General features: G+C 40.2%; 1 protein-coding gene across 8 annotated transcripts in view; it reads left to right on the top strand.

Annotated features, from left to right (window-relative positions):
* RBBP8 (RB binding protein 8, endonuclease) overlaps nt 1–12946 on the top strand; it is a 73739-nt gene that overhangs the window by 15289 nt on the left and 45504 nt on the right. For 4 of the 8 annotated variants that reach the window (XR_012157245.2, XM_073331402.2, XM_073331404.2 and 1 more), the window contains exons 5-6: nt 5868–5910; nt 12582–12689. Coding sequence is in view for 5 of the 8 variants with exons in the window: in XM_073331402.2 (XP_073187503.1) it covers nt 5868–5910; nt 12582–12689 (151 nt within the window). In the remaining 3 variants the exon portion in view is untranslated. Of the gene's footprint in view, nt 1–5867; nt 5911–5937; nt 11444–12581; nt 12690–12946 lie in introns of those variants that run through there. The other 4 variants (XM_073331403.1, XM_073331406.1, XM_073331405.2 and 1 more) reach the window with 4 other exon arrangements.

Below are 12946 nucleotides of genomic sequence, written 5' to 3'. Positions count from 1 at the left end.
AATGCAGCTGCCCTCATTACTCTGACTGAAATTGGTGGGACATTTGATTCCACTCAGCAACTTGCAAGATTGGGCCTTGAGGATTTGTGTACCTGGTCAAAAACATCTGTTGTTCACTAAAAGAAAATTAAGCTGACATTTTTTAAAAGAAAAAGATTTACCAACCAATTGCATTCTGGTTACTTTTTTTAACAAAAATCTTAGTTTGTATCCTGAGAGATAAAATAAGTTTTATAGAATGTCCTGAAAAACACTATGTTGTAGTTTATTTCTTAAAATATTATCTTTACTCCTGTTGATTTGATTCAATCTTGAGCTGGGTTTCAATAGTGGGTGTGATGTCATCAGCAGATCATATGTTGGAGCATCAGAGTGGGATTTGGCAATCCATGGCATGTGTAAACATGAAAAACAAAAAAAAATAAGACTTATGGGTGGTGTTGAATGCCCCTTTGTAGTTATTTGGGACATTCAGTGCATGTTTCTAAAGTTTTGGTTTTCTTTATACATTTGCATGTTCTCTTTAAAATGTGTATTGGGTGGGGCCAGGTAATTTTGCCACTAAGCAAACTTTTTCATGCCTAGCTCTTCGGTAGTGTGTTCCACAGTGTTGGGTAAAATTAGATCTTCCACGATAACATCAAAGACATGCCTGAAGGATAGTTTAATTTTTTTCAAAAGGTGGGGAGAAGAGAGTATTTAAGTGCAAGAGAATATTTAAGACACATCAAACAAAGACTTGCCTGGGCTTTGCTTGTTTCTGAAGTCTATTAATAAGAATTAAATAGAATTGATTCATGAGTTTTAAATCTATATGTCAGCAAATATATATTACATATGGTTATATTTAGGAGAAATGGAGTGTTTGCTCAATAAGTGAAGCACTTTGTGTATGCTTGTACTGACTATCAGAGGACTGTTACTTCTGTTACAAATTCTGCTTTCCAGGGATTTGCAAGTTAACATAAGTTACAACTGCCTGAAATTTTATAAAAGTTCTAATTTTTTTAGAGTGCTTTAAATTGGTTATGTTGGATTATTTTTTATTAGTACATTGGAGGAAAAAAATGTGTATGCACTCTCCATTGTGTCCTTGATCACACTAAATGAAAAACAACTATTTTTTAACAAATGTAATTTTACAACTTCTGTACTTTGTCTTTAGAGAATAAATGGAGGCTTTTTCATTTTTTATCAGGCCAGTTTATACACCTTTGAAAAGCTGCTTCTCTGCTGACAAAATAGCTAATAGTTTCTGCCACAAACTTTCTGTGTGACCATAAGCAAGGCCTAATTATCAAAGGAGCTGTGTACCTGTAGTTCCCAATGACTTCAATGGAATTTGTGGTGATCCGTACTTCTGAAAATTGGTCAATAAATCTCTGCCTCCATTTCCCATTTGTGAGATGCATATGGTAATTAATACTTCCCTACTTCACACAGGATATTATCTAATACTAATATTTGTGAAGAGCCCAGATCACCCAACAGATATTAGTACTTACATACTAATTACAAATTAGATATGTGATATGAATAGTCTCTAAGTAGGTGTCGGATTTGTCACTCATCAACTTTGTATCTGAAGCATAATCTTTAAAACTAAATCTGAAGCTGTGTACTATAGGAAACAAATATACCTGAAATACATTGAACAAACAGAGAAGGAGGTTTTTGTAGAACAATAAAATAAGTAATCCAGTTCTTCCCCATTACACCCACAGAAAAACAGGAGACTGTGATAAAGAAGATATGAGTCTTAGGGCAGATAGGATCATGAAAAATAAAACACATTTTTGCATTGAAGGATCCCTGTAGGAGATGAGAAGGTTGAAGACTATGGAAAAAGTAAATAAAAGTATGTTGAAATTGCTATCTTCATGCTCATCATAACTGAATTATATCCTTACCTTCAGGATTAACCTATCCTCTCATCCATTCAGAGTAAATTTTCTGTTTCTTAGATACCTCATAAAAGATATTTTTGACATCTTTAGAAGTATTTCTAAAAATTTGTCTTGCAGAATTTAGCAATTTCAGTAGAATAATGAAAGATTATTAGAAATATAACTCTTAAAATTACATAGTAAAGTGATAGGTAACTTTACACTGAGTTTCTTCCACACATCATTTTAAGATGACATAAGACACATGGAAGTCCTCAAAAGGTTTTCCGCTATCACCTGTTTTCTCGTGTGGAACTGTAATGCAAGAGAGAAGGCATTTACCACAATGATGAAGGTTGTGGGCCACACACCATTCCATTAAATCCTGTTACTTAAAATGCTTGGCTTTTGAGGATAAGAAAGAGGTGCTATTAGGAGACTCTATGTATAATGGAATTTGGAATCTTTTCCCTATTAGGTCACTATTTAAAACACAACCCATGTTAGTAAAGATCAGAAATTGTCACCATATGACAGCTATGGTCTCAGTACAATTGTTTCTGGACAGTCATCTGCATAATATAATTATAACCCAATCAGCCTATAACCCCTCAGATGGAAGCCCCAGAACACACTAATCCCATAAGAGAGAGAACTGCATTTCACATTCCAAGACCTGCAGTTCAAATAAATGTTTGTTTGAATGTAAAATAGCATACATTTGAATGAATTACTATAGCTTTTTCTCTGGTTTCTCTTAACTATTTCCATTTCATTTTTTTCTCAGACAGTGGAGTTAGATGCCAAGACGTATGCTAATACAATGTTAATACTGAAAACTTAAGTATACAGGTCAAGAAATTAAAATGATGAAGTTCCTGTAGCTATGATAACTCTACTGTATTTAAATCTTAATTAAGGTATAAATAAGTCACAGTCCAGTTGTGTGCATGTCCAATGAGGTGTAATCGTAACAGTCCTTAATGAAAAATATTACATATATGCATAAAGTAGCCTAGTTACAAGTCTCATAACCTTCACTTTTAAATGTTGAATGTTGTGTATTGATATTAACCTAAATGTTAATATTAAAAATAGATTTAAAACAATATTAATAAATATTCATCAAGTCACCTTCACATTGCACACTTTAAAGCAGTTAAAGCCTAACATCCCAGCAATAGGTCCCCTGCACCAAATCATCCACCTGCTTCGCAAGAAGGTATCTGGAAAGGAGAAACTAAGTGGTTGTGATTAAACTGACGAATTTTTTCCACTTTAGACAAATATTTGGTTTGCTATATATTGAATTCTGGAAACATAAAACTTTTTTTTAGAAACACAAGCATAGTCCTATTAGTTAGTGTGATCAAAGCTTCCTGGTACCCTGAAAGACAAAAAGGAAGAGATTATGGGTAACGTTAGTAATTCTACACTCTCAGATAAATGTAACAAACTGGATTCCTGCCTTCTCATTGTAGTCGTTTGACTTTTAAAAAAAACTTTAAGTAACCAGTTCAGCTCTTCCTGAATTCAGGTGAGAGGGGAGATAGTGTTACTTATAGCACAGTACTTGGCCTTTTGAGCATTGCCTCTTCAGTTGGCGGCTCAGGTTGCCAATGTTACAATCTTAAATACTTTGCTGAACAGACTACCTGTTCATACAGGAGCCACATTGTTGTGCAGCCTCATTCCTTCTGATGGGTGTGGAGTAGGATTAAAGCACACTTTATAGGGGTTCTAATTGCCGATGTCTAATTGACTTTATGAATAGCAACCACTTTAAAAAATAAATAAATCCTCTTTCTGTGCTGCATGACAGAACATAAAGTCACATAGGTGTTGAGTGCTTATGAGATAAGAAGTCTTTACCTATGTCCCCAGAACTTTCTTTTGAAGTAGTCTCCATGCATTTTCTATCTCATTGTTACCTTATCATCTTGTAACAGTCTATAGCAGAGGTGGGCAAACTATGGCCCGCGGGCCACATACGGCCCGGCCCCTGAGCTGTCGGCTATGGAAGCTATCCTGGCCCCTCCCCCGTTTTTCCCCTCCCCCGCAGCTACGCCGCTGTGTGGACAGCGCTCTGGCTCGCCTCTCCTGTGGGGCAGCGCAGCGGCGTGGCTGGCTCCAGCATGGTAAGGGGGCGTGGAGTAGGGGTTGGATAAGGGGCAGGGGGGCCTAAGAGGCAGTCAGGGGACAGGGGGCAGTTGGATGGGGTGGAGGTTCGGAGGGGGGGGGGGGTTGGATAGGGGGTGGAGTCCTGGGGGGGCAGTTAGGGGCAGGGGTCCTGGGAGGGGGCAGTCAGGGGTCAAGGAGCGGGGGGGGGGGGTTGGATGGGTCAGGAGTTCTGAGGGGTGTGGAAAGTAGGAGGGGGATAGGGGGCGGGGGGGCCAGGCTGTTTGGGGAGGCACAGCCTTCCCTAACCGGCCCTCCATACAGTTGCGCAATGCCGATGTGGCCCTCAGGTCAAAAAGTTTGCCCACCCATGGTCTATAGTGTGTTTTCACTGAATCTTTGTCTTGACTATTACTTTCCAAGTGGAAGCCTGAATACTGGAAGGTTTGCCAGAATAAAGATTAGCATGTATGTCAACAAGTAAACTTTCTTATTTAGCTATTCTTGGAGGGGCAGGGAAGGAAATTTCTTGACAATCCCAACCTCTACTTCTCCAAGCAAGGTCACAGTTTTTATTTTTGTGTTTTTATGTTATGTCTTTACTATGTCAGCACTTTCTTAATAAGGCTGTCGTGAGATTATAACATTAAAGAATATCCTTTTTTGTGAATGGCATGCTGGCACAGGTATTTTTAGTTCAAAAGTTTTTTAAAATATGAATAAAACTGGTAAGTTTTTTTTTTTTTTTGGTTATAAGTTTGAAGAAGGCATTGGGGGGGAATTTCCTTATTCATTGGCTTCACATGTTTTATATTTCCATTCTTAATTTTATTTATCATGTACTTAGCATCTGATTATCCCCAACAGTGACGTTTGGAGGGTCCCATACATGTGTGAATCTTCCCTCCTCTACAGGACATGGATGACTGAATAGGAAAAGAGTGAGGAAGTCACAGAACGATGTGCATCATTCCTCAAATCATCTTAAAGAGGCTTTTTGGGAAGCTTCAGCCTGAGAAGTCCCTAGCAGCATGGCTACATTAGAGCTGGAAGAATAGTAGTAGCCCCAGAAGCATGTCCTCCTTGTGGACTTAGGAACATTAAGCGGTCGTCCCTTAATGTTGCTTCTTTGTGTGTATCCATGATACTGTCCTTAATTACATGACCGGATACTGTAATATTTTGAAAATTCATTTCAGAAATCTTTTCTACAACTTTATATACCCATGTAGTACTGTATACTACTACATGTCTGCAAAGTCCAAGAAAATTGTTTATGTAAATAGTACACAATATCCCCTACTTTTACAGCATAGCAGAGGTGAAGTATGTTTTTTACAAAGGAGAAATTTCTATATTAACTTAGGAGGGAAGCAGGTGTTAGCCAATAATGGGATTTTCATGGCTGTTCCTGAACTCAGGTCCAAGTAGGCCCTACCCTCTTAATCCAGGAGCCACTACTTTCCTCCTCCACTAGTTATGTTGCAGCATTTTTTTCTCTTTCACAGATGGCAGGCAAGCATATTTCCATAGAGATTGACACCAGGAAACACTCATGGAACCGAATGACTCTTGCATCACATACACCTGAATAAATCACATTCCTCGTGTGACTAAAACCCACTGGAATGGAAAAATGGAAACAGGCCATTTCCAAAGTAGGGCTTTGCAAACAACAATGATCCTATCCGATGGGCCAACTTTTAGAATGAGTTATAAATTACCTGTGGACAAGAGAAAAGGGAGTGGTTAAATGTTATGAATGATTTTTAAAGCTCTCATAACTGAAAGGACAATTCAGCTACACAATTGTGTTAAAACAAGTCAAAAGATAATCCATGTTTTTTTCTTTTCACTTTCCAGGATTACAGTTGAAAATATCCAAACTGAAAAAGGAAAGGTGTTTGTAAGTACCTATCCATATGCCATACCGATATATTTTATAGGAGGAAAATTTTAATATAGTTAATAAACTGTAATTCCTACATGATGAGTTGAGGACTTGAGTCCTGATCCTGCAGACACCCATGTGTATAATTTGACTCACATGAGTAGCAATGTTGAAGTCAGTAATATACATGTATAAATATTTGCAGGATCTATAACCTGAACTCCAGGTCTCCATCGCTTGCATGAGCAGCTGGTGATGCAGTCTTCTGTAATATTTCTAGGGTGCCCATAAAGGATAATTCAGATATGAGAAAAAATAAGTAGGAAACCTTTTTTTAAGGTGAAGTTGCTTCTGTACATTATAAAGGAGCAGCAAGTGGCATAACCATGTTTTAAAATTTTTTTAGCTTACCAGTTTACCTTTAAACGCTTCCTCCACTAAGCTGGGTCATAGTGATTTGTATAAAGAACTCCAGCCTGAAATAGGGATGTAAATACTGTTTAAAAATGTAACCCCATTTAAACGTTTAAAAATGTTTAAATGGTTAACCGATTAAGTGGCTGGCTGGCACAACTGGGGCTGGGGGCGATCCACCAGCGCAGCTGGGGCCCCTCAGGCCGGGGCGCAGCTGTGGTTGGGCCCGCTCCAGCTGGGCAGCGCTGCTCCGGGCAGCGTGGCTGGGATTCGGGTGGCCAGCCAGTGCGGTGCATCTAGTGCCAGCTGGCTGGTTGGCCCAGGGTTAACGGTTAAGGTGGGTTAACTGGTAAGACTAATGCTTACCGGTTAACTAGTTAACCTGTTACATCCCTAGCCTGAAGGTTTATACACTCCCGTGCTGTGCAAATTTTATTTTTTCCTCTTTTTTTAACTATGTTGAACATGGCTTATTAGACGTATGAACTAGAAAATGTGTATATTAACCTAGATAGTAGAAGTAAATCAAATTGTACCTGTATGAATGTGTAGTTATGTTAACTAATTTTCCCATTGTTAATTTCAGCCGCTGCATTTTTCCTAGTTATGCCATTTTGAATAAATAATTCCTCTCCTTCCTTTGTAGTTACACCTTTCAAATACTTTTTAACAGAGATGAACCCTCCCCAATGTTGTCCAAATTTACTTTTTAGTATCTTTATTAGTCTTCCAGTTATGTATGTATTTGTACAATGATAACTCCAAGAGGTGTCATCTTTCTGGTGGCTCTTTTATGACTTCCACCAATGTATGTATCATTATGGTAGTGAGGGTCTTGGAGATCAAGGCAGATTTCCAGGCCAGTTGTGCACCAAAGCCCTTTAGTATGGAATTATTACTTCCCTTTTCTGTGGTGTGAAATCTCTACATATATATCAAAATTACATTGCCCTTTTGTGCTGTCCTATTGCATTGTGAAATCATGCTTAACTTGCTGTCCATTTTCAGAACTACTACTTTCCAGGTAGTTTGCTGTTTATCAAATTTGTTACTTGATTTGTATTTACTCAGATGCATTAGCTTGCATTTTTCCGAATTAAATTGGGTTTGATTTTTGTCTATACGCCCCTGTGCATTTTGTCAGTCCTCACTGGTGTTTGCAGTTCCAACAAAATTTTAGTGTTGGATGCATACTCCATCTAAACACACCCCACTTATATTCTCTAGTTGTTATCTTTCATGCTGCCAAGTGTCAGGCATTTCAGTTCTGTCATACCTTCCCTTTTCTCAGCTAGGTTCTTACACATCCATCTGAGCTGCTGTCCTATCTTTTGGCCAGCTGGTGGCAATTTTGCACCTGCTGAGTAGTCATCTGCCTGCTGCCTCTCTTGCCACTCCCTCTGCTGGATCAGGACCTGAAAAGGATAGCTAGGAAGAGTTAGCAGTGGCATTTGAAAGAGAAGGCAGGACAGCAGCACAAGGTGAGGGACGCATTATCCTCAAGCTCCCACATCTGCAGCCTGCTCATCCTCCCCCTAGCATCCTCAGCACTCTCTAAACCTCCCCAACAACCCAGAAACCCACAGCACTACCAACATCCCCAGTAACCACACATACAGCTACCTCTTAGCTTCCATCTTGAGCACTCACCCAGCTTTGCCAGCCAGAGTTGCCAAGTTTTGTGCAGCTGCAAGTCCTACTCCCATCTCTGATCGGAGCAGAGTGTGTTGACTGTCAGCTTAGGCTTCAGTTTGTAGTACGTGCAAATGATTTGCTACTATGCAAACGTTAGATTTGTATAAAACATAATGCATGGAACAGAACAAAATTTGGCAAATTGGGCCATGTCTTTTTAGTCCTTCAGCCAGTTTTCAGTCCATTTGACATTGATATCAAAATTAATTTTGAGAGTAGGGTTTCATGAAACACCCTGTCAGATGTTTTGCGAAAATCCAAATAGTGTATAGCTACAGTTTATATGTCGGGAACAAAGTAGCTTTGGCAATACAGTGACTGTGTAACTTCACAGACAATAATGGAACCAAGCTTGAAATCAAATCAGACGTTTTTCACTACAACGCTTGTGTACCATCAGTTATAGTAAGTGATTTTCAGTTAAGTTATTTCTTTGTGTAATAGTCACAAATATCTTGAAAAAATCAAATTAAGCACCACTCTTTTTATTTATTATTATGTACAGCTTCCAAAAATATATTTAGCTGTGCTTCAGTTCCAGTCTAAAATTGTGAGATTGATTGGTGGTGCTGTTACTGATTTAATCCTGTATATCCTGACCTGTTTCTACATCCATGTAAAATGAAAACTTTACATTCTTGAGAAGTTTGGTCTCTGGAAGAGCTGTATTATCAATGATATGTTGTTGTGATTTAATACATATCAAACCAAATGGCGTAATTATTGTTTGCTGGAGTCATTCTACAAGTACCACATTGTAGATACAATAGTCTTACATAGGACTTTTTGTTTTTCCTGATGCTTTTGAATAGCTAAGGTTTAATATTTCAGACTTGATAACCAGCCTGACAATGAGCTCCTTATGTTGTACCCTGGTTCAGTGTTGGAGCTAATGATCTTGTAAATGCAGGGTCAGAGACTATTCATGACAAAGGCTAGCTTCTTTGCCAAATTGTCAGTCACTTTTGTCAAGCAGTACCAAAATCCTGAAAAACTTCTTTCTGTTCCTTACATTATGTTCATGTTTTAAAGTAATACCAAGTTTAGGATTAAATCTACTGAGTTTTAAAAGGAGATGGTAGTGTACCTTTATATGTTCTTAAGTACTTTTTTATGTAAAACAGGATTCAGGTCTATAGTTTGATCATTTAAAGATGACCTATAAATTACTTTTAAAAATTGGATTTATTCCTTTTTTGCATAGACTCATAGACTTTAAGACTAGAAGGGGCCATTATGATCATCTCAGTGGTACCAGATGACCAAACGAGGAGTAATGGTCTCAAGTTGCAGTGGGGGAGGTTTAGGTTGAATATTAGGAAGAACTTTTTCACTAGGAGGGTGGTGAAGCACTGGAATGCGTTACCTAGGGAGGTGGTGGAATCTCCTTCCTTAGCGGTTTTTAAGGTCAGGCTTGACGAAGCCCTGGCTGGGATGATTTAGTTGGGGATTGGTCCTGCTTTGAGGAGAGGGTTGAACTAGATGACCACCTCAGGTCCCTTCCAATCCTGATATTCTCTGATTCTGTCTACTCCAATGGTCACCAACCAGTAGATCGCGATCGACTGGTTGATCCTGGAGCCTCTGCCAGTCAATCGTGATTTCCAGCTGCTAAAAGTCCGGCGGGGCTAAGGCTGGCCCCATGCTGCTCCCAGAAGCAGCTGGCATGTCTCTGCAGGCCATGGGGCTCCGCATGCTGTCCCCCTGCCCCACCCCCGTGAACTCCACAGCTCCCATTGGCTGGGAACTACGGGGGTGGCGTTTGCGGCCCAGTTTGGGGGGTGGGACGGGAGGGAGAAGCAGGTAAGCAAATAGGTAAGCATCTCCTGGCTGGAGCCTGCACCTCGCACCCCCTCCTGCACCCTCACCTCCTGTCTTCAGAGCCCTCTCCTGCACCCAAACTCCCTCCCAGAGCCTGCACCCCAACACTCTGCTCCAGCCCGGAGCTTCCTCCTGTACCCAAATTCTCTCCCAGAGCCCGCACACCTCACCCCCTCCTGTACCTCAACCCCCTGACCCAGGCTCAGCCCGGAGCCCCCTCCCACACTCCAAACCCCTCGGCCCCTGCCCAGAGCCTGCACTCCCTCCCAACCCACTGCCCCAGCCCAATGAAACTGAGTGAGGGTAGGGGAGCATGAGCGACAGAGGGAGGGGGGAATGGAGTGAGCAGGGCGGGGCAGATCCTGGCTTGATCTTAAATTCAAAAAGTGATCTTGCGTGTAAAAAGGTTGCAGACCACTGATCTAGTCTGATCTCCCGAATGCTGCAGGCCACAGAACCTCACCCACCCACTCCTCTAATAGACCCATAACTTTTTGCTGAGTTACTGAAGTCCTCAAATCATGATTTAAAGACTTCAAGTTACAGAGAATCCACTATTTACACTGCAAGTGATCCATGCTCAGAGGAAGGTGAAAACCCCCGGGGTCTCTGCCAATCTGATCCAGGGGAAAATTCCTTCCCAATCCCAAGTACAGTGGCAGGTGGACCCTGAACATGTGAACAGGACCCACCAACCAGAATTCTCTGTAGTAGCTCAGACCCCTCACCATCTAGTGTTCCATTACCAGCCTTTGTAGATATTGGCTACTAGCAGTTGCAGATTGGCTACATGCCATTGTAGGTAGTCTCATCATACCATTCCCTCCTTTAACTTGTCAAACTCAGTCTTGAAGCCAGTTAGGATTTTTGGCCCCCAGTACTCCCCTTGGAAGGCTGTTCCAGAACTTCACTCCTCTGATGAGTAGAAACCTTCATTTAATTTGAAGCCTAAACTTGATGATATCCATTTGTTCTTGTATCAACATTGGCACTTAACTTAAATAATTCCTGCCCCTCCTTGGTATTTATCTCACTCATATTTATAGAAAGCAATCATCATTTCCCTCAGTCTTCTTTTGATTAAGCTAAACAAGCCAAGCTTTTTGAGTCTCCTCTCATAAGGTAGGTTTTCCGGTCCTTGGATCCTCCTGGTAGCCCTTTTCTGTACCTGGTCCAGTTTGAAATCATCTTTTTTAAACATGGAGACCAGAATTGCACACACTATTCCAGTTGAGATGTCACCAGTGCTTTGTATAATGGTACTAACATTTCCTTGTCTATACTGGAAATACCTGACCTGATGCATCTATGACTACATTAGACTTTTTCAAGGCTGCATCACATTGGCAGCTCATAGTCATCCTGTGATCAACCAGTACACTCAGGTCTTTCCCTCTCCTCTGTCGCTTCCAACTGATAAATCCCCAGCCTACAGCAAAAATTCTTATTCCCGAAGTACATGGCCTTGCACTTTGCACTATTAAATTTCTTCCCATTTCTATTACTCCAGATTTCAAGGTCATCCAGATCTTCTTTTATGATACTCCGTGTTGGCAATACCTCCCAACTTCGTGTCATCTTCAAATTTTATTAACACACTCCCACTTTTTGTGCCAAGGTAATTAATAAAAATGTTAAATAAGATAGGTCCCAAGACAGATTCCTGAGGAATTCCACTAGTAACCTCCCCCAGCCAGATAGTTACCTTTCAGTATGAGCTGTTGTAGTCTCTCCTTTAACCAGTTCCTATCCACCTCTCAGTTCTCATATTAATCCCCATCTTCTCCATTTTAACTCAAAATTTCCCATGTGGAACTGTATCCAATGTCTTACTGAAATCCAGGCCTGAAAGGAGTGTGGAGGGGAGGAGGGTTTCCCCCTTAAATATCAGGAATGCCTAAACTACTCTTCCCTGGCTTTTCACTCCACAAGGAGACAAGAGTCTGCTTTAGTGCTTCTACCGGCATTTGCAAGATCGGGTATTTCAGACCATAAACTCCTTACACTAGAGGTTAATGTAATATTTGTATTGTAAAGCACTATTTGGATCTCTGATAGTGATTTGAGTAATAAGTGAAGTCAGAAAGCATTCAAGGTATTAATTTGTTTTAAAATTCTAAATCAATAAAAGAAAAAAAATCTAGGTAGTACACTGCAGAAGCATCTTCCTACCACATTTGTGAACACCAGTCCCCAGCAGCCCAAAATCAATGAGTTGTAAAATGTAGCTGAAAACATCTAAAGGGACAGCATCAACTTGAAAATTTGTCTAAAAAAGCCCCCAAAACGCTATATTGTTGAGTTACAGGTAGCCCCCAAGATAACAGAAAAGTTAGCAAAAATGTTTGTTTTGTGCATTTGGCAGCAGTTTGTTTTTAGTCAGATTTGTTGTTCCCCTGTATAGTCAGTCTCTCCCTTCCTTGAATAAACCCTTATAGGCGTTGTTTAGACTATAAGGAAGAAAGTGTTCGGGGTTTTTTGCTTTGTTTTAAAGTTAGCTAACATGTTTTCAAATATTACTGAGCAACTAGATTAGATAGGGTTTAATACCTTTAAAATGTGTTCCCAGGCTGCAGTCGATACTAAGCTCTACTCTAGGACCCATAAGAAGGGTAACTCCCCACCCCCCCAAACCAGTCATGTTGTCTTGTGGGGTAGGCTGTTGCAACATCCATCCTGGAAGGGGGGAAGAGTAGTAGGAGAAACCAGGGGATCGCTGGGAATTGAACATCCAACCTGGCACTATGCTTTTATAGTGTTCTAATCCTTAGTGCCATAAAACTTCCTCTGAATCCTGCCTGTCAAAAGGATTTAAAAGAGAGAACAAGCTTAACGAGTTCACATAGGCTACCGTGGCAGAATGGGTAAGTTTTACTATATTATATCTGAGAATTCAGTAACTTTCATATTAAATTAGTCAGCTGTTCATCTTTTAATTGATAAAATAAAATGGTAAAAATTTAATTTGTATATGAAAATTAAATGTTTGTTTGTTCATGTTCTGTTTACAAAGTGCCTCAGTCACCCAAATCAGTGCCTCCCACCCTATGATCCTTTATAGTACTCTGATCCTTCTGTTCCAAGATCCTCAGCAGTAAATAAAGAGGATCATAGAAGAAAA

This window comes from Lepidochelys kempii, chromosome 2 (assembly GCF_965140285.1).
Source record: "Lepidochelys kempii isolate rLepKem1 chromosome 2, rLepKem1.hap1, whole genome shotgun sequence".
Classification (NCBI taxonomy): Eukaryota; Metazoa; Chordata; order Testudines; family Cheloniidae; genus Lepidochelys; species Lepidochelys kempii.
This window is presented reverse-complemented; position numbering and strand designations above follow the sequence as displayed.